Genomic DNA, 23,270 nt, shown 5'->3' on the forward strand with positions numbered 1-23,270 from the left:
GCGGGGGGCCCCGGGCGGCGCTACCTGGGGCCGCGCTGCGACATCGCAGCCTGTCCGTCCGTCGGGCTGCCTGGGCGTTTGGCGTACCTGCAGCCCGGCGCGCTGCTGGTGCTGCTGGTGGTGGTGATTTCGCGTTGCTGAGCGCATCCGCGCCCGCGGGTTGCTGGCTCACTGGTGCGAGTTGCCGGGGCTTTACCTGCGTGCGGATTGCCCTCAACTTTCTGCCTTTTGCCTCGGTAATACCCGCCTGTTTCCCTCTCTCTGTGTAATAATGCGCGTCTATGTCTGTACGTTGTGTGTGTGCATATCTTTCATATATATGTGTATCTGTATGTATGTGCATGCATAACTATGTATTCGTACGTGCGAGCGAGAGGAAAAATAACCCACCCTGCTGATGCACACGCAGATGACTTGTTCCATTTACCCAGTCCTACTGCCCTTTAAAGACACGGTGCAGCTTTTGTTTGCTGTTTCAGGTTTCCTGCCACTGGCGTCTTGATTTAATGGGAACTTGCATGGAGTTGGGAGGGGGGAGGAGGGGGTGAGGAGAAAGCAAGTTTTCAAGTTTTGGGATCTCTCCTCTTGTTGGCGTTGTGGGGAGTTGCAATACTGTAAAATCATGGTGTGCTGATGATGTGCCTTTATTTGATACTTTATAGGTCACTATCACATGACAAGGGCTTTGAGACAGCTTCATCTTCGTCTGTCTGTAATTTCCCTTTGCCTTCCTGGGTAAGTATGTAATCCGTACACACAGAAAAAGAGTTTTGTTGTCACTAACAAGATAGCGCTTCTCGTGCTGCCCTTCTCGCGTGGAAGATGCTTGTTTGGGTTTCAGAAAACATGTCTTCTCTGGGCACTCGTAGCAACTGTTAGGTCACAAAGTTTGTCTGTAGGGGTGGGTCTCTGATAACCTGAGAATTAAAGGCTGTGGATATTCAGATTTCTCTCTCTCTCTTCTTTTTTTTCCTTAACCTTGATTTGTAAAGATAATCAGTTGAACCAGGGCTAAAGTTTTAAACCAAAGTAATCATTGGAATACGAAGAGCGCAAGATGCTGGGTCGAAAACTTAGTAAGAGTGTAAAGACCTTTAAAATTCAGGGCTCACGGTAGTGGTAGGAAACAATATAAACAATTAGGACAGTTATTCAGAAATCTGTAGCGGTCAAGAATCATTGAAAAGTTTAGTAGGTCTGTAATACTACAGCAACAGGAGTTAGTTCAGTTTTAACACGTAAACTGAGAATTAATTAGAATTCCATCCATGCTCTTCCTGTGTTACTGTTTTTCCTCTTGGCATTGGTTAATGTAGGTACCTATCAATTTGAAAGACAAATCTTAGTGACTAATTTACTGGTATTTCCATAGAGCTTTCGGGTATACAGTTTTTTTGGTTTTTGTTTTTTTTTTTTTTCAAATATGTATGGTATAGCAAAGCTTTGATACCTTTGGTAGAGTTTGACATCTTTTAAACTGAAGTGCCAGTTTTAAGGAGAGTTGGTAAATATGTGGGGTCACGTTTCATAGCTCGCATAAAGTGACTAGCACTTGGAGTACTTTTTGTACAGTTGCCCCTGGTGGCACTGAACTGAGTTTGGCCCCGAATGATGAAGTGGCAGGTAATTTTGTTGTTTTATATGGAAGTATTGCAAAAACAAGACAGGACATGTATTTGGGGTAAGCCTAGTGCTCATAAATGTGCGTGATTAATAACGTAGTCTTGACCTTTTCCAGTCAGTGTGTAGCAGACACAGGATAAGTGATGGTCCTGAACAGGCCAGCTTGAAGGGGGCTGTTGGGAGCAGCTGTTCTTATGTGGTATTATGACCACAAAACTAGCCTTAAGGCTGGGATAGCTGCTGTGGGGAGATGGTGTGAAGGGGAGATTCTGACTTTTTCGCCAGTTCCTGCAGAATTACACCCAAATTCCAATTTTTCACTTTTAATGGGGAGTGAGGTTAGTGTGTGTAGATCTGAGATTAGGCTATAAACACCAAATTAAATTACTGAAATTCTTTATGACAGGCTAGTTGCATAGGAGACTACTGCTCTCAGTTTTATAACATTACTGACAAGGATCTTGTTCTGTGTAGAGTAATTGATGTAACAGTTTTTACAAAACGAAAGCACACGCATTGGGAAATTCAAAAGCTTGCTGATAGGCTTCCAGCTGTTGTTCGAAGCTGAATACAGATGCACTGATTTTTGAACAGAATTTTCTGTCTTTTCGGGTAAGAGTCAAATTAGAGTGCTGTAAGTGCCAAGGCTATTTTTCTTTTTTTGGAGTAATAGTACAAGGTACTGGGCAAGGACAGCTCAGAGACCTTGCTTCAGGTAGCATCCTCAGTCATGACATGGTTTTATGCGGTGAAGTCTTTTGGATGCATGGAGTTCAGTCCTAGAAATGGTGGGGTGATCATAATCTTCCCGCAACTTTACAAGGAGCGGACCTCAATTTTGTGCATAGTGATGAATGTAGTTCTTAGCTAGTGTGGAAATTGTGGCATTAACAAATTACAAAGAAAAGAAGGGTAGAGTAGCCTTGTGAAGAAACGGGCATATTAGAAGCTTTAGAGGAAGCAGAGAAATACTTTTCTTCATAGCTGAAAAAGCAGTAAAAATAATGTGCCTAGTTAAGGGGAGAATGGAAATTTCATTAGATTTGTTCGTGACTAGAAACTTCCATTTTCTTTCAGGAGCTCTTTATTTTCGTAAAAGCTAAGACTTGCTTTATTACATAGTTTTTGGTAGGGTAACTGTTCCTGAGTGGAGTTCAGTAGTTTGGTCGTGACATGTAAGACGGAGGGCTAGATTCTCGTCTCTGTTAACAAAGCTGGGTGGACTGTTTGCAGGCAACAAACGAAAGACGGTGGATCTGCTTAGGAAGGGGCCTTGTGAACATTTCAAAAGTCAGCCCGTTGTCCCAAAACTTGATTGCATAATACTATTCGTCTGAGCACAGCAAACTAAAACAGTTTCAAGGAGGCACATAATTTGGAAAACTCCAGTATTGGTTTCTGTGCTGAGATAAAGTCAGAGTATTTTAGAAACTGGCCCCGAATGCTTCTGAGAGTCTGGGGCTGCTTGCCGTAAACCCACCGCCTGCAAAACTTCCACTGGCTTCGGCAGGGGTTTCCTTTAGGAAAGGAGCGTAGGAGTGATGGTGAGAGGAATTTGTCCGTGATTATTTGCCCGTTCAAGGTGATGAAGAAAGCCTTTTGCTTTCACAGTTGCTTGAATAATTAAAGATATTAAATGTCAGTTTTCTGCATAATATATCAGAGGTAACCATGCTTTTATTTTGTATGTAGTGCTTTTTCTTTTCATTCAGAAGGATCCTAATACACTTTGTCTGTAAACTAATGGTTCCATAGTTTACGATCCTGTAAGCGCATGAAAACTCTTAGGCACGTGACAAGTTATGTTAAATTCACTAATGTGATGGCTCACACTCAGAGCTTAAAGTTATCCCAGGTTGTGGTGGCGGCAGCTGCTGTCGCTCTGCGGGCTGAGGAGATGCAGCATTTCCTGCAGCTCGGTGAACGGGGCGCTAGACAGGGCAGCCTCCTGGCCCAGAGGTTGTAGCAGAGTGTTGCGAGGAGAGGAAATTTCGACCCCGCGAATCAGCGAGGGTTACTCTTCTGTTGCGTGGGGCAGGAGGCAACGTGAAGATGAAGCAGACAAGAGCTGCTGTACGTAAGGCTCTTTGGTAAATCATTGTGAAGGTTGTCTACAAACCTGCAAGGAAATTCAAGCGCCTGGACGGGGAATCGCAGCCCGTTTCAGCAATACGTGACACGTGTAGCGTCGAGGGCTCTTTGTTTATGCCAAGGTGGTTCCTCGATGGAGGAAGCTAGTGTAGGTCAGAGTTGGAACTGAACTGGAACTCTGTTTTTAAATTCTGACTGTGCCACAGACTCTCTCTGTGATCTCCAACAAGTGATTTTAGTCAAAACCAGTGGCCTCTTCTAAATATTTGGATCCGAGTTGGATTTCCTGTGCCCTGTCATGTGCGTGGCTCCCTGCCGCTGAAGTCAGCGGAGGCGCCGTGGTTGGCTGGAGGCTCCCAGGGTCGGCGTTTACTCTTGGAAATGCAGCTTTATGTCCCGTTTCCACCTGTAAATGGAGCCAATGACATTTCGCTGTATCATAAGGCAGGTTTAAGATGAAAGTCGTTCCTGCTTCTAGGATACATACACTGATATGGCAATGGAAGTATATGCGACAGATCCAGTCCTGATTTCCAGTACAGATTTCCTTAGTGAATGTAGTTAGTTTTAAAGCAGTATGTGTACTGTTTTACTCTAACCTTAATAATTTGTTTTCTTTAGTACTTAGGGGTCAGTAGAATTTGATTGAAATAAGTTATCTGTATTTCAGAAATACCTCTTGAAGAGAAATAAGTCAGCTTTCTTTCCTCTGTAGTGCTATCTTCACTCCTTTTCTACTTTTTCCCTTCCTTATTGTGATATCTTTTTGAGAAACATTTTTTTTGTTCTATGTTAAAAGATTATTTTTAGGTCAGACGCTTATTTTTCACATCAGTAGTAATATACCAGTACTCTCTGATCGCAGTGTGCTGAACCTATTACTAGTGGACCTGTGTGAACCTCCCAAAAAGACTACTACAGGTGTTGCCCTTCTTGATAGGCTCAGAAGGGGGTGAGACCCGAACCAGTGTAAGGATTACTCTGATTTTCAGAATGGGTTGATACGTTGCTGTTGGAGCGCGCTGATTTTAAAAAACAAACAAACAAAAAGTTAACACAGATTTTGGTCCTTATTCGGTCAATAATAGTAATATTATAATTAGCAGTTGTAAGCCTTGCCTTATTCATGTGCTCATGTCCTGTCTGGCAATAAGCCATGCCAAAATCATAAATCTCAAAAAATGGGCCATCGTTTTTATCCCTGGTTTAGGCATCTGAGATACAAAGCAGCCAAGTGGCTTGCCTACCGTCACTTAGCAGGTCAGCAGCAGCGGGGTATGGAACGATACTCACATCTGACTCCTTAGTCTTGTGGCCTTTCCCTTGGTATATGCTACCTCTCTGAAACTTTCCTAGTGAATGCCTGTCTTGAGCTGTGAGTAGTCTCGCTGAATTCTGTGTCAAATTAGCATCTTTTGCTAATACTCAACTTCCTTCATAATGCTACTTTATAGAAAAAATCTTCAGTAACAGGTATGAAGTTACTAACTTTGAATTAAGTTGTATTTATTGACAGGAGGGCCTAAAGTAGCGAGAGAACTAACTTGAAGCTTTTGCCACTCGCTGTGGTGTTTAAGCACCTGTGTATATCGCACTGTTTGTTTAATACTTACTTCCCTGAATTAATTTTAAGAAATAAAATAGTGATTTTTCATAGGGAAGTTATTAAAATATACATTGATCAGAAATGGTTGTTTACAATTAAATTACTTTTAATGTTTATAATCTAATGCTAAGTCAGTATTAACTTGATTATGAAACATGGAATTGACAGAAGCAGCAACTTTGGCACTTGGACCGTGCTTTGATAAATAAGGGTGACTTATCCATTTGAACTTTTATTTCTAACCTCAGCAACCATATTTCATCCTATCAGACTTTCACATTTGCTGGTTACTAATGTTTTGTTGCTGAGGCTATAAATTGGCTGTGATTTGGAACAGGAATTCTAATTGAGGAGGAAGGCATGCTTTACTCAATGCCTGAGCGTAGACCTAATTGTAATATTGTCGCAATGATAGCAGCGTTTTATTGTTTTTAATATTTATAAATTCAATTACATAAAAGATGAATCAACAAAGAGGAAAAGCGTGGTTTTGACGCTTTCCAGCGTTGCTGCCTTTTCTTTTCTCGTGCATAAATGCATAATGTAAAAGCAAGTCCATATGAGCATGGACAATTCAGCATGTGAAAACAAACTAGCTTCGGGCATGTTTGCCTGCAAGGAAAGCTAATACAACAAAATCTTAATTTTTAGCAAGGAGAAAGTTAACTGGATTTTATGAGACTACACTCGGAAAATCAGTTGCTTAGGAAGCATGGAATTTTTATCGTCAGAAACCCTCCATGTGAGTGTCTTGCTATAAGAGATTTTGTAAAATGCAGAAATCGCTGAAGGTACGTTTTGTTGACCCTTCATGTCACTGAGGGCCCCATTCAGCAAAGATAAAAATAATTCAGTGGACTTCCACAACATGGGAGCAGCAGAACTTAATTCAAGTGGAAGCTCTCTTGACAGGAAGCTTAACAAATGCTGTCTATGCTTTCCCTTGCTGATGGGTAGTGGGAAAGTGCGTCTTCCCAGTGCCTATTTGGGTTTTTTTCCCCCCCTTTTTTTTTTCTGAAAGGCAGTACACATGTAGCAAATTGTTGAGCCTTCTGCTTTGAGACATTGTGAAACCAGAGTAACTGCACGACCTGCTGTGGGGTTACTCTCCTTTTGCGTAGTTGTAACATCAGGAAGGTTTGTGTCCCCTGCTTTCTCGGGAAGAGCTTCATCCTTCTCTCCTGCAACCCAGAGCTTTCCAGCAGCAGGACCAGGCGCCAGCTTGCGAGGCCTGCTCCCGAGTGCTGCTGCTGACAGCTGAATTGGCCCGTGACAGGATTCACATGAGGAAAGCTTAAACCTGCTTCTGGGGGTCTGATGGGCTGGGCCAAATATTGATAACTACATGGCACTAGGTGTGCTGTACAGTAGCCCTAGCAGAAGTGGGAGTGCTAGATGTGCTTTACTGCTGTTTGCTTCGTGCCTTTGAACCCATACCTTTCAGCTCTTTCCAGTATATTTTTGAGACGGCTACTTCAGGACTTTAAAGCACGTGCCTTGGCAGAAGTCTTGTTCTTTCTGTTTTTCATTTGTACCTGTGTCCTACCTGATCGGGAATTACCCAGCAATACTAGCAAGAGCTCTTGAGACTGGGTAAGACCTATCACATGATAAGAGATAGGATTATGTCTCTTCCAGTAGAGTTGTAAGTCTTCTTTCTTCAGCCTGTGCTCTTTTATGAGGCAAATAATCCTAGATTTTTGCTTGTGTATGTGAGAATGCGTTATTTTGTGGTTGTCAAAGCAGTATTTAAGAGCATGTCATTCTGAGAGATCTGGAGAGGAAGCTGGATAAAGAAAAGCTTGGGAGGGAACGAAAGGAGTGAAGGAGACTTTGATTTCTTCTCGTCTTCTTTCAGCCTCTTCAGTGTGAAGTAACTCCACAAAAGTCAGTGGAGCTGAAACACTGATATTCTGCACTGAAATCTGTCCATGCAAGTCAAGAGGAAGTCATTCTTTTCGCTTTTGCCAGGTTGATAAAAAAGGCGTTTTTGTGGTTGGCCATGTTTGATTTGCTTTCTACAAGTGGTCTTCAAGCCACAGCAGCTCTACAGTGCGCTGCATCACGCTAGGGTTTTCTGTTTTGTTTTTCCTTCTCCTTCTTAGGAAAGGGGTAAAATACTGGGATGTTAATGCATCTTGTTCTAACTACCGAAGAGCTTGAGTCTGCAGCTACGTTTGCACAGCTGGATTACTAGACACAAAGCCATACCCACAGCTGTGTCAGCAGTGTGTGCTCCTTTGTGGATCTGCTCCCTGAAGTTGCTGGTAGCCTGTAATTCCTCAGGAAAGCTGTGGATTTCACATTATTCATGCACCCATAGTACTTGGCAATTGGCACCCAAGCTTATAGGCAGTCGCTGACCTGACGACAAGCAGTACAGGAACGGGTAGGAGTAGGGACATCACCAAAATGTGCAGGGTTCCCATAACCGAGAAAGAGGTGGAAGAGCGTGAAACGTGAGAATGCTGTTCAGTAGGTGATACCTCTTTTGGTGCGTATACCACTGTTTGTTCTGCCGGTATGCTTGCTTCCCTGATTTGTTATGTGGCCAGGTAGAGGAAACGTTTTGATGTATTGTAGATTATAGATTTTGAAAGTAGTATTATCACCTCCACTTCTCTGATAAGTCTGGCTTCAGAGCTTTTTTCTTTTTGCAAAAGGCTTCTTTATATCCAGGTTTCTTGTTGAGCAGTGCTAACTTATGCAGTGTGGAAAGCCACGTGCCTGGTCAGTGGACCGTCTGTGCGCCGCAAGCTTGTGAGGTTCAGGGCTACCCTCTTGTTTGAATACGTCTGTAAACTTCCCCCCCCACCCCACCCCCCTTATTTAAGTAAAATGCCTCTATTTGTGTTTCTTTTATCTAATTTGTTTGAGATACTTTTTCATACATTGTGCTAAACATCAGTCATCAAGTGCTCATAATATAGTTGGAAACAAGTACACAAAATGCAGCATGATCTAGTACTGATTACGGAGCTATGGCATACGATTAATAAGAAAATAAAAATAGTATCATTAGTTTCCAGCTGCTTTTGGAGAAACAGAGGTGTTTATAGGGGCAAATGTGATATCTGCAAAAGGGCGAGAGACGAAACTGCTAGCAAATACATTACTGCGAGTAGCTATTCAAAGTTTGCTTCCTCTATTTTATTGAATAAAAACATGTTCCAGCACCTAAAGGGTAAACAGGAGCTACGGTGCCATTCTTTGCAGACTGCAGGACAAAATAAAGAGCACGAGAGTCAGAACTAGAGCAAGGGTGGGAAGCCTTTAATTTTATTTATTAGTGCAGAAAGCATTAAATCAGGGAAGTAAAGTAAAGATAACTAAGTCTAATTGTTGGGTGTCCCTTTCCCATTGATATGAATGAGAATTGCCTGCGTGTATTGGAAAGAAAAACTATCTTTAAGCATTTCCCTTGCTAATACTGAGTATTTCCCTTGCATCTGCCGGGTGTGCGTGCCCTTAAAATACGGAGCTGACCAAACTGCGAGAGAGCTGGGGTGCAGAACTGCCCTGCTCACCCCCCAGCTTTGTGCGCTTGGGCCAAAGCGACAGCAGCTACGTGAAATACCTTTTGTGGTCACGAGCGGCCTCGGGGAAACTTTAGGTTTTCCAAAGTCTTACTGCGGTTTGGACAATCGGTTTCCACTGCAATAAGTTGTCAAGGGAGTCTGGGTGCTCGGGTGCAGCTTTTGAAATCTCCGCTTAATTTTCTATTACTGAAAGCTGCCCCTGCAAAGGACGTATCTAGAGGAAGCTGATTTATATGCATATGTATATCTATCTGTCTACCTATATTTATCTAGATATATCTATATCAATATATGGAGATTTTTTTATATATAATATAGACACATATATTATATATAGATATAGATACGTATATATTAATAAAAGGTACTTTATTTTCTCCCTTGAATGAAGGGGGCTTTCCATTTCCACCTGCTCTGTGGCGATGGGGCCAAAATGAGTGAGAGGGTGCTGGTGGGGGGCAGGGGGGATGCACCTGAGAAACCGGCTGAGTACTCTGTGTGCAGGACTGTGCTGTCCCTTTCCGTGCCCTGGACAGCCTGCTTTGTGTGCGCGATCTTACCTTCCTGGTCAGAAATAGCCCAGGTCTTCCCGTGAGGCCCATAGCTGCCCTTATTCAAGGATCCTGCAGAGAAGCCCTCCCGCAGGGGGACGGCGGCGTTGGCGGAGCGGTGCCAGCGCTGGCAGGAGCGAGGCAGGCCTGGAGGAGAGCAGCGGCGGCAGGGGGGTTCCCCACCCTGCGCCCCGGTGCAGCACGCTCCTGTAGCCCGTGCTTGGCGCTGCAGTCCTACCCATCCCGGCAGTTTAAATCGCAATCCTAAGTCAGCAAACGCTTGGTTTAAACTGATGCTTTTAGTCTCGTGTTGCTTTGGTATTTCTGTATTTGTTTTCTCAGAAGCAGTCTCTATTGGTAGACGACCGTTAAAATACGTGGCTAAATATAGCGTTTACACTAAATTTGGCACTTCTTTTTTGTTAGTTCAGAAGACGCACTGTGTGCCTACACGTTTTTTTAAGCGTTTGCATGGCTTGCGTGCATTTATTTAGCTTACAATTGTTAAGAAAGTTTTGTTTTAGAACGTGACAAATCCTGCTTTTTTGAACAGTGTCCTGCTTTTAAAAGTGTCCTGTTCAACGTTACCTTGTCATGTGCTGGTCACACACATGCACGCACACACACACAAGTTAATGCAAATAGAGTTTACCCTTAATGCTGTAAATAAAATATTGTCCCTAATAAGGTAACTGACTCTGAGGGAAACCGTAGAAAATAAATAAGCTTTTAGAATTAGTAAAGCTCATCCTTCTGTACCTTGCTATCTCAGTTGAGGAGGAAAATGACCTTTCTTGCTTTCTTCAGTTCTCAGTTAGTTTCTCAAATTTGTGCCAACTCAACTAAGTGAATAAACTGGAAGAAAGAAAACCTTTTCTCTGCAAATGCAGGGGAAGTTATGGCTTTTAGGTAACCTACTTCGAAACCTAGTTACAACTTCAGCAAATCCTTGTCCTTAGATGAAGACTTAGCTGTTAGGCAGCTGAACTTTTGTTAAGATTTTGACATCATTTAGAGTTTATTTTGATTTAACATAAACTGAGTTATATAACAGTACAATAGACTTTAACATTGGTTTGCCATAATTCAAAGCTAAGTTCCAATTAGACATCTTTTTCATTAGAATACGTTTAGCATCAGTAAAAATCTGATTGAGGTTTAAGACATCTCATTTCCCCCTTTAAAAAGGAATCACTTGTGACCGTATCTCTTTCTGCTAAACTGAATATATTTTCTCAGACAACTTGAGTCTCCCTGTTCGACGGTTTCTGCGGGTGATAGTGGATGCCCTTGGCAGTATCTGCCACTGTGAAGGAACGCAGAGTTGCTCACTAGAGGGTACCCTGGCCATACCAACCTTTTTGTGGGAGCTAGACCCCTCTGTAGCTTCTAGCAGATATAGATGAGCAGAGAGCCTTGTAGTTAAAGTAACAGCATTCAAAGAGATTTTTTTTTTTTTTGATTGCTGTTGTAAGCTTTCCTCTAGAGCGTGCTGCGTGTGCCTGCGATTTTGGTGGTCAAGGGGTGCTTCATAACTTCTGGAGTGAATTTAGCATGACTGGCGTCCAGAAACCAAAAAGTGAAACCAGGCTGTTCACTGAAAGCGTTCTGCTCAGCTTTAGTAATGCATTAAGTGAAGAAAGGGTGGAGAAAAAAAAAAATGAAAGAATGGGCAACTATGTCGTAGCAACTCTGTGGGCTACCATGGGGAAAGAAGTGTAACCCTTACCCTACCAAAATAGTAATAGCATCTTACTGAGCCAAAGAGCTTGGTAACACGTATTGCCTCTGCAGCTCCGCGGTGTTTTTCTGCAACAGCGGCAGCATGCAGCGGGTGGTTGTCCTTATTAAGGGACGCGGAGTTAGACCTCAGGTAGCCAAAGGGCTCTGCCCAGAAGTGTGGCGGGTGCCTGGTGGCACAGTCGTGCAAGCTATTCATATATTGCAGTTTTGCTCCCGCTCCCTGCCCCCCTCTCCCCCCCCCCCCCCCCGCCAAGGATGAGTTACACACTTAAATGTTGTTATAAAAGCCCTTCTTCACCCAGTCCAGACGTTGGTTTTGCGATCTCATCGCTTGGTACAGTTTTTCCATGTTCTTTCCTGTCAATGCCTAGGGTATGCGAAATCTCAATGGTTATTGTGATTCTGATATAACTAAATATTAATAGATAAGATCCGAAACCTACATAGAAATTAGAAGAAAATTGAAACAAAGATTAAAATGCTATTGTAGGTCACAAGTGTTTAGAACAGTCGATTTAAAAAAAAGAAAAAAAAGCTTCTTTAATTACTGCATATTATCTATGCTCTTTCTTAAGACAGCAAACCAAAATAAGATGAATCACTCACCCTGAAAGGGTCATCGTTTTCATTTTCACATACGTTTGGTACTAGACCAGTAAGAAAACAAATAGCTGTAAATTTAGACAACTTTTCTTACGGTAGCTGTTTATTGCTGAAGCATTCATGTTTTATGAAACTGCCTTAAAACAATTAGCTCTTGTTTAGCATAAGTATTCAAGGAGAATGCTTTACTAATGCGACTGATTTTATAGTTACTGCATTTTCATGGGATTGAACTATTCTTATTCTAACTTTTTTTTTCCTTCCCCTCAAATGCATGAAATGTTGAGGCTTTCTTCCTTTTCTGAAAATTCATATTTAAGCCAAGATTTTCTCAGGGGAAGTGGTATATCTGAGGGTGTTCTGTCTGAGATGCCTCAGAAAAGCATGTTACTCAGCATGTGCTTAGCAGTGTTTTCTGCTAGGCTACATTAAAGTGTGCTACTGGTCACGTTAGAAAAATCTGGATCTAAATTTCACTTTGGGCTGAATTCAGAGTTGATGTGGGCTTATGCAATCCCACTGAGACATCGGAGCAGAATTTGGCTCTGTTTGCTATGGAGATTCGAGCCAAGTCAGCTAGGAGTAGTGCATGTTTAAAATACTATTGTAACTACCTCAATAACGCTTACTTGGAGGGATGAGACCCCCTTTTTGTTTGTTTATTGTCCCATGACTGCAAATAAAACTTGCTTTTTTCCCTCACTTGGAAGAATCAATCAGATAGGTCAATTTAGTGAAATAATTCCACCATCAGTCCGTATTTAGATAACAGGCAGCCTTTTTGGTTTTGTTTGTTTGTGTGTTTTAATAGTCTTATAATACTCAGGAACTTTCAGAAAATCGCATCTTTGCCACCAGAAGCATTTCTGCTGGTGCCGAACCAAACCACTGTCACTGGCAAGTGGTCTGCCTTCATGGCGGTTTTAACTGCGCGTAGAGGGAGTGGAAAAGCAGGTGCTCTCTCTTACCGGATGTACTTCAAGTCTGTAGAAGGCAAGCTGCGGGTGAATATCCTTGCCAAGTATCATCTGTATTATTCACTATGTACAAAATAGATTCTGTCCCCTCCTTGGATGCTCCCCCTGCCACCACCACCAAAAAAAAAAAAAAAAGCGTCATGGGGCAACTAACCATACAATTTTTTTTTTTTTTTTTTTTTAAATCTCTCCCCACACACCATCCAAAAAGGAACTGTCCTCTTATCCAGGAGCTGTGTCACAGGAGGTTTGATTGCTGTCACTCCAAGTTCAGTGAGGATTTTGCTATTGGCCTCAGTGGAAATAAATTCCAGCTTGTATCAAATACCTTCATGGGTCTCGTCAATGAAGATATGATTCTTTAAGGATTGTTTGTACTTGTGTAACTGTACTGGCGACAGGTAAAACTGTGGGTAAAAGTACAAACATGGATGCGGTTACCTTGGAATAAAGGTACCGTATGCCACTACAACTTACTCAGCTTCAGAGAACAAAATAAACAGGAACATGTGCTTTGTAAGGGTGCGCTCGCATTTCTTTAGGTTCACTTTTTGGCCTTTTAAAGTATGCTGATATAATAACGGGTGTAGAATTGAAGTGCAAAGAAAGAAGATCCCTCAGTGCTAGAATCCTGGTGCAGTTGTGGTGGTTCTGCTCATGTTCTGGTAAAGCTGAAACAAAAAAATTTCCTAAGGTAGACAGATGCTTAAAGTAGTGCAGGAGTTAATCGCTGATGGTGTTAGAAGCAAAGAAGAGTGATTGTGGAGTGAATTTTTTGTAATATGTGCACCAAACACTGAATGAACTTTCTAAAATATGACCTGGGGCACATGCAGTACTGCATCTAATGTAATTTACTATTTAAGTTCAGATATATTCAGAAGGATAGGTGAAAATACACTCCAGCTCTACACTTGCACTTTAGCAAGCAAATAAAAGGTTAGCAGTTCCTTCTAGGATGCAGGCAAAGAGTGAAAATGGTGTTCAACAGAGCAGGAAAAAACAAAGCAGGCCAATACTGCAGTTTTTACCATTAACTTGCCTCATGCTTTTGGGCAGATCACTTCCTCTTTCTGTTTCTCCATTTACAAACTTGGGATGGTGATGCTTTCTTCCTTTGTCAAGTGTTCTGCAATCTGTGGAAGAAAAACTTGGTACTGAAAAAAGCTGGACAGATAGTTAAGGAGAGTTGTCCAGATTTTTTTTGGCTCTGTCATAGGGTGTGAAACAGCGGTTGTATTGTTGTGGTACTGTACTTTGGGGAACATTTTGCTCTGAGCCTGGGTTTGGTTTAACGTTTGTGACGGTCTTTAAGGTCTAGAAAAGACGCTTGCTCCTTCCTCTAGAAAGGGAGAGTTCAGGTTGACTCTTAGCGTTTCATCCTACCAAAGCATCAAAACAAATCACTTTCTGAACTGATAAATGAACAGAAAAGTCTTTAAGAGTGTGTATCGTGGACCACAGAGGGCACTGTCATTCGTATATGTTACGTGCTTTGTTAAAGAAGAACATGTTTTTATGGAGTAATAACCTTTTGCTCTCATGCTGTGTACTTTTACAGTCATGAACTAAGTAAATCGTGCGAACGCTTGGTACCAGTGTAACCAGCCACGTTTTAGAGGTGGCAGAGTAGACCCAGGGATGTTAAGGTAATGTCACATGGCTCATGGCAGAACCAAATACAGAACTCCTGAACTTTGTGGAAGTTTCTGTGTCACTGTTAAATTCATCAGGCCAGCTCCCTCCTTGTTACTCAAACCTCTGCCTGGCACGTGCACGTGATAATACTTTTCACGACTGATAAAGTGAGAAAAAACTGATAATGAATTGTATCATCTGTCATATTGCAGGCTTACTAGCTAAGTATATGCAAACTCTTATGAAATCTGTTAGCGTCCTAGTCCAATGCTGAAAGCTCTTCGTGTGCATTAAAGAGCTTGTGCTACCTGGTAGAAATGTAACCTGCTAGGTCAGAGCTTTTAGACCTGCTGTTTTGTTCTTCTCACCCAGTTGAGCTGTTCTTCTCAGCTCAGTGCCATACGTATATTGCCCTGCATGCTTCTCTGAAAAGTTTCTAAACTGACCTCTCTAAACTTCTCTACAGTGATTTTTTGCAAGGATGTATGAGCATGCTCTGTTTGCACTCGGCGGTGTCTGGAAATGATAGAAATGTTTTTGTGTTGGTACCAAGCATGAGCTAAAATGTCTTATTGCTCAGAAGACCTTGTTAGTCCAGGCTCAGTCTGTACTTGCACATTTCGAAGTGTTATTTCAGCGCTCTGTCCTGAGCTTCCTGCTCTAAAGGTTGGCATAGCTGGGTTGGAAAGAAATAGGCATGGTGGGATTTTGTGGAGGGCTTTGGAGTTCAAGTCGCAAGTTTACGACGCCATATTTTCAGAGTAGTAACTCAGTAACAAGGAAGCCAAATGACTGTCTTGAAAGCAGATTAGATTGCGAATCCCTGGATCTCATGCTTTCTTTTCTTACGTGGGTATTGTTCAGAGCCCTGGGCTTTTATACTGACCCAGAGTTTTAAGCACGTTCCATTTTCTCAGTTGGCACACGATCTTGAGCGCACCACAACTCCATTTCACAGAAAATTCTTAATACCTTTTTCACCTTCTAATTTCAAATCCAGCCATCTGTGTGCTACGCTGTGAGAGAATATGACAGAAAGCTATGAAGTTAATCAGCAAAAATCAGTAGATCCCAAGGGAGCTACCCCTGTGGTTGCTCTGCTGTTACAGCCAGTAGTATGATATATATATATATTTTTTTTTCCCTAAACTGCTGACCTTTTTTTAAATGCTCCCAAACTTGCATCTTTTGGACTGATGTTTTTCCATATTGGATTTGTCTTTAAGACAAGGGCCACATAAGGTTACCATTTGAGGGCGATGGAAAGGAATTACTAATATTTATCAAATATTAGTAAATATTTGCAAAAAAAATTTATCTTTAATAAAGAACCTATAAGCCACCTTTAAAACAAAAAAAAAACAAATAAGGTTAGAGACAGTACATGTCGAGTTCGGAGCTTGGTCTGAAGACTCTTGCTCCTGCTTGCCCTTCAAAGGATTATTATTTTTTTTATTTCCCTCTTTTTTTTCCCCTCTTTTTCCCTCTTTTTTCCCTCTTTTTCTCAAGAATTGTGCTTTTTTTATGGAAAGGAGAAGGATGTTTAAATATATACTTGATTATTTAGGCTCCAGTCCTACAGTGCGTCTGTAATAGTCGTCCCCCTGAGCTATTGCAGTTGCAGGATGGGGGCCCTATGTGAGCAGCTAATCGTATAAGGACCTGATCCTGCACTGAAACATATTGGCACAGATCTTTGGGCACCTGCAGAGTTCTGCTAAGCTGTTGTGGCTTGGCATTGGTGAAAACAACTGGTAAAGATGGATCTGTGGATTCTGGCTTATGAAGCAGCCACGTTCCGCTTGGAAGGCTCATAGGACTTGTTACATACACAAGTTTGTGACTAATGTAACCTGAATAATTTTTAGAGATGTTTCTCAAGAAATAGAGTTATATTCAAACCTTTCCTTTTCTGCCCTAAGATATAAGGCTAAGCAGTTAACAACAAAAGGAGCTAAATAAGAGTATAGACAAAATTAAAATAGCAGTGGTAAGTGGCCCAGTGGTGAAGGTTTTTTATTACTTCTTTCTCCAGTTAATACATCATAAAGTAATTAATTTATATAACTTCTTGGAAAGTTCCCTCAACCAAAGGGTGCAGAGGTCTAATGATTTTTTTTTTTTTTGCAGAAAATTAAATATTCCAAGAAAAAGTAAAGCAAATCTTACCCTGACAGCTATGGAGTAGCTTTCCAGATGTGAACCAGGCTGAAGCCATGCTGTGATGTTTGCTATATGCCTCTGGCTTATCTTGGAGATCTCACAGCCTTAAGCAGAGTCACCACTGGCCTGTTCTCCATGCCGATGTTTAGACTTCTGCAGACAGAGTGAGAACTGAGAATGATCAGATCATTTTCAGTTGTTTGCTGCTTGGGAATGCTGTTACTGTCAGGACCATCAGTCATGCTCACCAAGAAGAGGAGCCCTTCTAGTCAGGGTACGAGAGGTGGCTATGCTGCTGCTTGAACTGGCTTGAAGAACAAGGTCATAGCTGAACTCCCCTGCTACTGCCTTTGGACTGAGTGCGCAGGCAAGCAGAAAGTTAGTTTGGAGTCTTTCCACTGCGTCACTCACAGTGCAGAGTATCGGACTGGTAGAGAAGAAAAACAGGAATAAGAGGCCATGGCAGTTGCCAAGGTTCATTTGTGTCAAGCAGAGTTCCTTGTAGGGTTTTAGTGTTTTTCTTTAGTGCTTTGTGGTGTGGGTGAGAGTACTTCGGTGGGTGTTGGATCTGATCCATTCTGGTGCTAGAGAAGGCCGTTTCTCCTTGTCTACTGCCAGGGACTGAAGGTGGCTTTGATGCGTGCCTGTAGTTACAGCGAGACTGACTTTGGTGACATGATACTCCTGAGCAGGGAGAGGGCTGAACCAGATAGCTCCCAGGTGGGAGACATCTGTATTCCTAATACCCAGAGTGAGGGAAGAATATGATTGTACGTGGGCTGTCCTTGCAGGGCATTGGCTGTATCTTACCTGGGGGAGTGTAATGCGTCCTGCAGTCCTGATTCCCTAGTCGTCCAGATTGAGGAATCTCTTGTAGAGCTCCTATCCTATCTGTCTGTCTGGGTTTTCTGTGGTGGAGATTGGGTTGCGTAAGGACGACGGTGATGAACGTGTTGGTGTCTTCCAGAAACACAGTCCGGACACAGGCCCTCTTCAGTCTGGGAGGGATTCTCAGCCCAAGAGCTGAGACGTCGTCGTGGGCACTTCTGACCTTCGATGTTTGAGTTAATTGTCTGCCCACTAGGACTTTTAAAATACATAGGAGGAGATGGGGATAATAATCTGGGCTGTCAGAGACAGCCTCACTTGTGAAGTTACCAGGGAAGCCTGTGTCATAAAATCATAAAATTCTTTTTACATAAGAACATAAATTTCGTCCCTCAGGTGTGTTGTGCCAACTTCATCTATTGCCTGACGTTATGTTGTTGTTTCACTCATTTAACAAAAATGCATTCCCCTTACGGGTAAAAGAGGACGTTCCTGCTGTATTTCCTTTGGCTGTGGATCTGTAATTATTGTTCTTGAGTTTGTTTATGAGCTACTAAGGCCTTTACTGAAGATGATTTGCTTATGACATCAGAAGAGCTGTTCCTGTTTTGAGTCTCTTGACAGTTTTTCCTTTACCAGAAGAAAGTTCCAAAGAGTTAAGTTTGCTACAGTTGGCATCAAATATGTGACACTGGAAATCTCTGTGAGGTTTAGTGAAGCTATTAGTGGGGGGAGGTGAGAAGTGCTCCTTTACCCGTCTTGCATTATTATACATCTGCAGCAAATCACTTAGCTCTGATGTGAATTGAAAGGAGCAGGTTCCTTGAGGTTGTTGAGCAGCTTTGTGGCTTCGCATCATCCACGCTGCTCTGTGCTTTTCTTCTTTAGAGATCTGGAGCAGTAGAGGTTTTCTGTAAGTAAAAAGAAAACCTCCCATCTCTTGCTCTGTGGTCCGGCAGCTACTGTTGTCTTTTGCACATCTTCTAAGTAGGTGTGACGGGTTACCTGTCTGAGTGGCTGCTGTTTACGTTGACAGGGATCAGTAAGTAGGCAAGGTAAGATGTGAGGGCAGAAATCCGTCAATCTTCATCTGCTCGTGGCTGGGTTGAAAATGTTCTCCCGTTCCAAGTGTCTCATTCTACTCTGGAGTATTTCAGTGATTCATTATTTCTACCACTATGATAGGTGGTGGGGGTGGGGGGTGGGGGGATAATAATTGGAAAGTCAGTTTGCGGTTAGTTGAGCACGTGGAATCAGATCTTCTGGGAGAACTGGTTGCAAGTTGTCACTATATCCAAAGTTAGACATATGCATAATTCCTTGCAAGACTCGGGTATTGTTGGGTTTCAAATTTGCTCCTGAGTGCAAGGATTTGCAGCCTAATTTTGTATTATTTCTATCTGAAATCTATTTCAGATATGTGAAATGTACTGCCGGTGACAAGTATTTGATCATGGTGTTATTTTAAACTTGTATGCATCAGCAAAGAGCCTATGCAAAACTTAGGATTCTTGACAGATATTTAAATATTTAAAACACCCTCCATATGATTACTGAATCCAGCAGCTCAACTATATAAGCAATGCTAGAAATAATGAAGCAGAAAATATTCAGCCTAGCGTACCCTCTCCATAAATATTTCTCTCTTATTTTAACATTCGGCATTGTGAAACACAAGAAAAAAATGTTTATTTGTTTTAGCCGGCTGACTTGCTACCGAAACAAGCTTTCAGGGAAATCCGCGGAGTCCCACAAGGTGGCAGGAGCTAACTGTTCTGTATTAGAGCCATGGTCCTCAGTAAAGTAAAGGTAAGGAACAGATTTCAGCAGCTGCGTACATTGAAATCACAAGGAAGTTAGACCAGAACTTCAAAACCCCACTTTGCATAGGTGTTTCTTGGACTTCTGAATAATTCAGGTGAACGTATAGGATTCCATCCTCAACAATGTTACTTCAAAAAAAGTTCAGACCTTACTATGTCAACAAAAAAGAGGCCTTCATTTGTACTCGGTGGTATTTCTTTGCTTATAACATGCTTTATCCCTGTGAGTGGAGAGCAAGGATGAAGCCATGCAGCAACTTTCTGTCACGGGAGGTTCACAGTTTAACAAACTGGCCGTGAGCATCTCTGTAACTTGCAAACTTACCTTGACATTGTGGGAAAGTTGATCATGAGGACAGACATAGCAGCCAGGGCAGAGGGACTATGACAGCGAGGGGATTCTCTGCTGCTTTAATATAAGGAAATGAGGTTGTAGAGGTGTTTTTCTTTGGAAACTCTAAAGAATCAAAACAGCATGAAAAATATCCAAGTTTAGGGATTATTGGAAGCCATCAAAATAGCTAATCCTGCTTAGTGAAACTGCATGGGCTAGTATGTAGTGCACAAGGCTGAAATGCAGGGAGTTTTTTCCCTTCTCTTCCCCTACCCCAGTCCGTCATTAGACTGCCAGAGTTCTTATTTCACTTTTTCATGTTTCATTTTTGTTCTTGCTTTTGTTTCCCCGTGCCTACCGACGGTCAGCTCGCTTGTGAAACATCTTGTGATCAGTGGATGTAAAGCACTGCCAAAAAATGAATGTGTCTCGCTGAAGAAGTGATTCGATAGACCTCTGGATAGGTATTTGCTTAACCTTGCACTTTGGGTCCTAGGCCTGAGGTCCTTGTAGGAGTTCTCTGGCCTACTTGAGAAATCTCTGGACTTTCAGGATTTTAGTTGGCAGAAGAAACTCTGAACAACACAGTAGTGAGATGAAGTGATCGGCCCAGATTCAGTAAACCCTGAAGAGTGCTGCTGTTGAGACTTGTGAATCTCTTAATTTATGTTTTTCAGAATGAGAGGACAGTTTTTGTATACCAGCCAGGTATTGTTGGGAATTAGCACAGCCATGTTTATGTGGACATGCAATGCAGTTCACGAGGGCTAGGGAGAAAATGAGGATGGGTAGTTGCTTCCTTAACCAGTAGATAGATATTAGGAGTGGAACGAGTTAAATTCTCATGTGAAATTATGGGTTCTCCCTTTCCCTTTGCTGTCAATTGCGTGTCATTATGCTGTAGAAAAAAAATGTAAGCGTTTTCGATGGGGATATGGAATAGCTACATCAGGTGAGCTGATTAAAAATCCTTCCACACCTATCTATGAAATCATGTTGTTTCTTTCTGGCAGTGATGGAAGCAACTTAATTTAAGAACTACTTAAAGTCAGTCCTGCGGTGACTTTCATACTTGTTGCACTAAGATGCGTTGCTCACTAAAATACCTACATCTTGCCTTACTAAAGGAGGGACACAAGACAACACCCAGAGGTGAACTGTGCTTCTCAAAAGTTCTCGTCAGCTATCATAAAGTAGTAGCATACACCATTGTCTCACCCAAATATAGGACCTTCAGAAACATTTGTTTTTTAAGCCTGTTTGCTGGAATGCATGGATTTTAGGAAAATTTTCCAACTTTTGGATTTAGTATAGACTTGAATAATTTTTAGTGGATGCAGTCGGATGATATTGTGTCATTCCAGAATGAAAACTTTAGTTTCTAACAGCTATGTTTTTCATAGGCTTTTTTGCATTCGTTCTTTCCTGATGATCATTTTAAGATTTTATGGAAGTAAATTATTAAGCAAGGATTCAGCAGTTGATGAGCATACTACTGGAATATGTTGCATTAACTTGGATACAACTGAAAAGGCGTGTGACATAGGCAGTCTTGTATCATATAGGATTGGACTGACCATCAGTAAGGACTTAGATGGAATAATGTCATCTGAGAATATGTTACTGCTTACTTAATCCTAGCTATATCTACATCAGTAGTTCGTTCTGAAATTTTCAAAGTCACCCAAGTGAGATAGATGCCTCTTGCGCATACTTAGAAAACCCACATACAGATGAGGGAAGAAATCACGTCTAAACTTTACATAGTAGATGACATGTTATAACCAAGGTATGTATCTTCAACAGTGTTTTTAAATGTAGTTCCTTTTATACCAAAAACATGCGGACCTTGATACAGCTTGCAGAGCGTGTACTTCCACAGCATGTTCAGAATTCAACAGCAAGCAAAGTTTACTTCTTCAATTTCCTTGCTAATGGTCATGACAGAATACCAGAGTTGGCAAGAGTAGCACAGCAACTTGACTTAATTTGATCATGGAGCCAGGACAGAAGGCAGCTCAGGAGTGTACAGTGACATGTCTTACTGGCCAAAATAGTAGTTTTTCAGAGAACAGTAGACACTATGGTATTTCTTGGGTGTGTGAGAGATTTCTGTGTTGTGGCATACTTAAAACTATTGCAGTGAACTGGAAGACCTAGTAAAGATTCATGAATCATTTTACAGTCAGTGGTCGTTGCCATGTGTAGCTCCCCATTAATCACAACATTCCTAGAGGAAACAAAGATAGGCAGTGGAGAGGACTGCACAGAACCTGCTCCTCCTTGGTGTAAATGTCTTCTTCCAGGAAACTTGGGGTCTTCCCTCTGTATCCTCCAAACCCCATTTTTAATATCTTCATTCTTCTGCTGATTTTAGTTAATTTGGGGACGACTGAGGTCATCCCATCCGCTAGCTCCTCTTTGGACGTGCTGAGTGCTTTCTCTTCTCCGTGACCTCCTTTGGGAATGCAAGGCATCACTGGCCTCTGGTAAATGCCCAATATGACTAAGGAGTCTAGCCAGACAGGCAAATATCCTGGCTGTTTACTAACCGGGATAGGAGTTTTCTGTATCCCTCCCAAGTCTGGTTTGCAGTTGGATTTGAGAGATTTTGAGATCAAGAGGGTTGACTACACAGCATGCAGGGTCTATTTAAAAAATTCAAAGGATTCTCCTTTTCAGCCAACTTCTTAGAAACACCTTGTTCACGTGTAGCCTTGTGAAATCCAGCCTATCAGTAAAACCTGACATAATCTCAAACCCTACGGGTATGGCTACATTGCAGACTGCTGTGTTATGTGGTTCCCTGAGTGTCCGTAAAATAAAGTAGTGCAAGTATCAGAAGTGGTTTAGCAATGATAGCAGGGAACTCTGTGCAAGCTAATTTAACGTGTATTGAGTCAGGGTAAATTAGCTCATGCAGAGTCCTGGGCCGCTGTAGTTAGTGCTCCTGGCGCTCACCTAGTTTGTTTTAATCAGGCTTCAGTGTGTAGGAGCGTAGCACTTTTGAAAGCCTGTCAAGTCACTGCGGCCAGTCCCTAAGCCCATAGGCAACAAGGGCAGGTCTCGTACCTTCCTTTAAGATGCAAAATTTGCTTAGGCTGCCTTGACAGCTTTCCCTACACTAACAAGTTGCACATCCTGTTTATGGATTTCCTTTATAGCACTAGACTTTGAAAAAAGAACTTCTCTTGGGAAATTATTATTCTATTAACTTGATATTTATTTCAACATTACATTGTTGAGGTTTTTTTATTGTTAATGTAAGTAGTAATGAAAGTAGTAATGAAACTAATGGAGGATAAGATTTGTGTATTACAAGGTGTATGCTTGGTTTGCTTGGTGTGTGGGGACTGTATGTTCCCCTTCTTGGTGCTCAGGTACGGTTTTTACTCTGCTTTTCCACCTTTCCGTAAAGGAAGCTGTAACTGAAAACTGAAGTCCTGGGGAATATAGGGAAATATAAGTAACTTGGCCTCAGTGTTGACTGACCTCTAAGTATCTGAAGTATCTATAGAGTGCCAGTGAATTTGGTATCTCAGGTATTGTCACCTGCTGCTTAGACAGATCAAGCCTGTCTTTCAGTTGACTTTGGGGAAGAGTCAGGTATGTTCAAGTGACAAGAAACTGTAAGCGCGGTCACTGACTAATGCTCAAAATGTTGAGGCAGAGCTTGTGCTCTTACACCAGCACGGTCCTTCTGAAAGCCCTGCATGGTATTTTCCTCCTGCCCCAATCCAGTTTCTCAAAC

The 23,270-nt window shown here is 42.0% G+C and overlaps 1 protein-coding gene across 31 annotated transcripts in view; it reads left to right on the forward strand.

Moving 5' to 3' along the window:
• The window catches only part of BBX (BBX high mobility group box domain containing), a 159,826-nt gene that overhangs the window by 2,866 nt on the left and 133,690 nt on the right, over window positions 1-23,270 (forward strand). For 27 of the 31 annotated variants that reach the window (XM_068907914.1, XM_068907770.1, XM_068907990.1 and 24 more), the window contains exon 2: window positions 663-735. Coding sequence is in view for 6 of the 31 variants with exons in the window: in XM_068907725.1 (XP_068763826.1) it covers window positions 663-735 (73 nt within the window). In the remaining 25 variants the exon portion in view is untranslated. Of the gene's footprint in view, window positions 1-95; window positions 237-662; window positions 736-16,569; window positions 16,809-19,068; window positions 19,172-23,270 lie in introns of those variants that run through there. The other 4 variants (XM_068907807.1, XM_009675094.2, XM_068907834.1 and 1 more) reach the window with 3 other exon arrangements.

This window comes from Struthio camelus, chromosome 1 (assembly GCF_040807025.1).
Source record: "Struthio camelus isolate bStrCam1 chromosome 1, bStrCam1.hap1, whole genome shotgun sequence".
In the NCBI taxonomy this organism is placed as follows: Eukaryota; Metazoa; Chordata; class Aves; order Struthioniformes; family Struthionidae; genus Struthio; species Struthio camelus.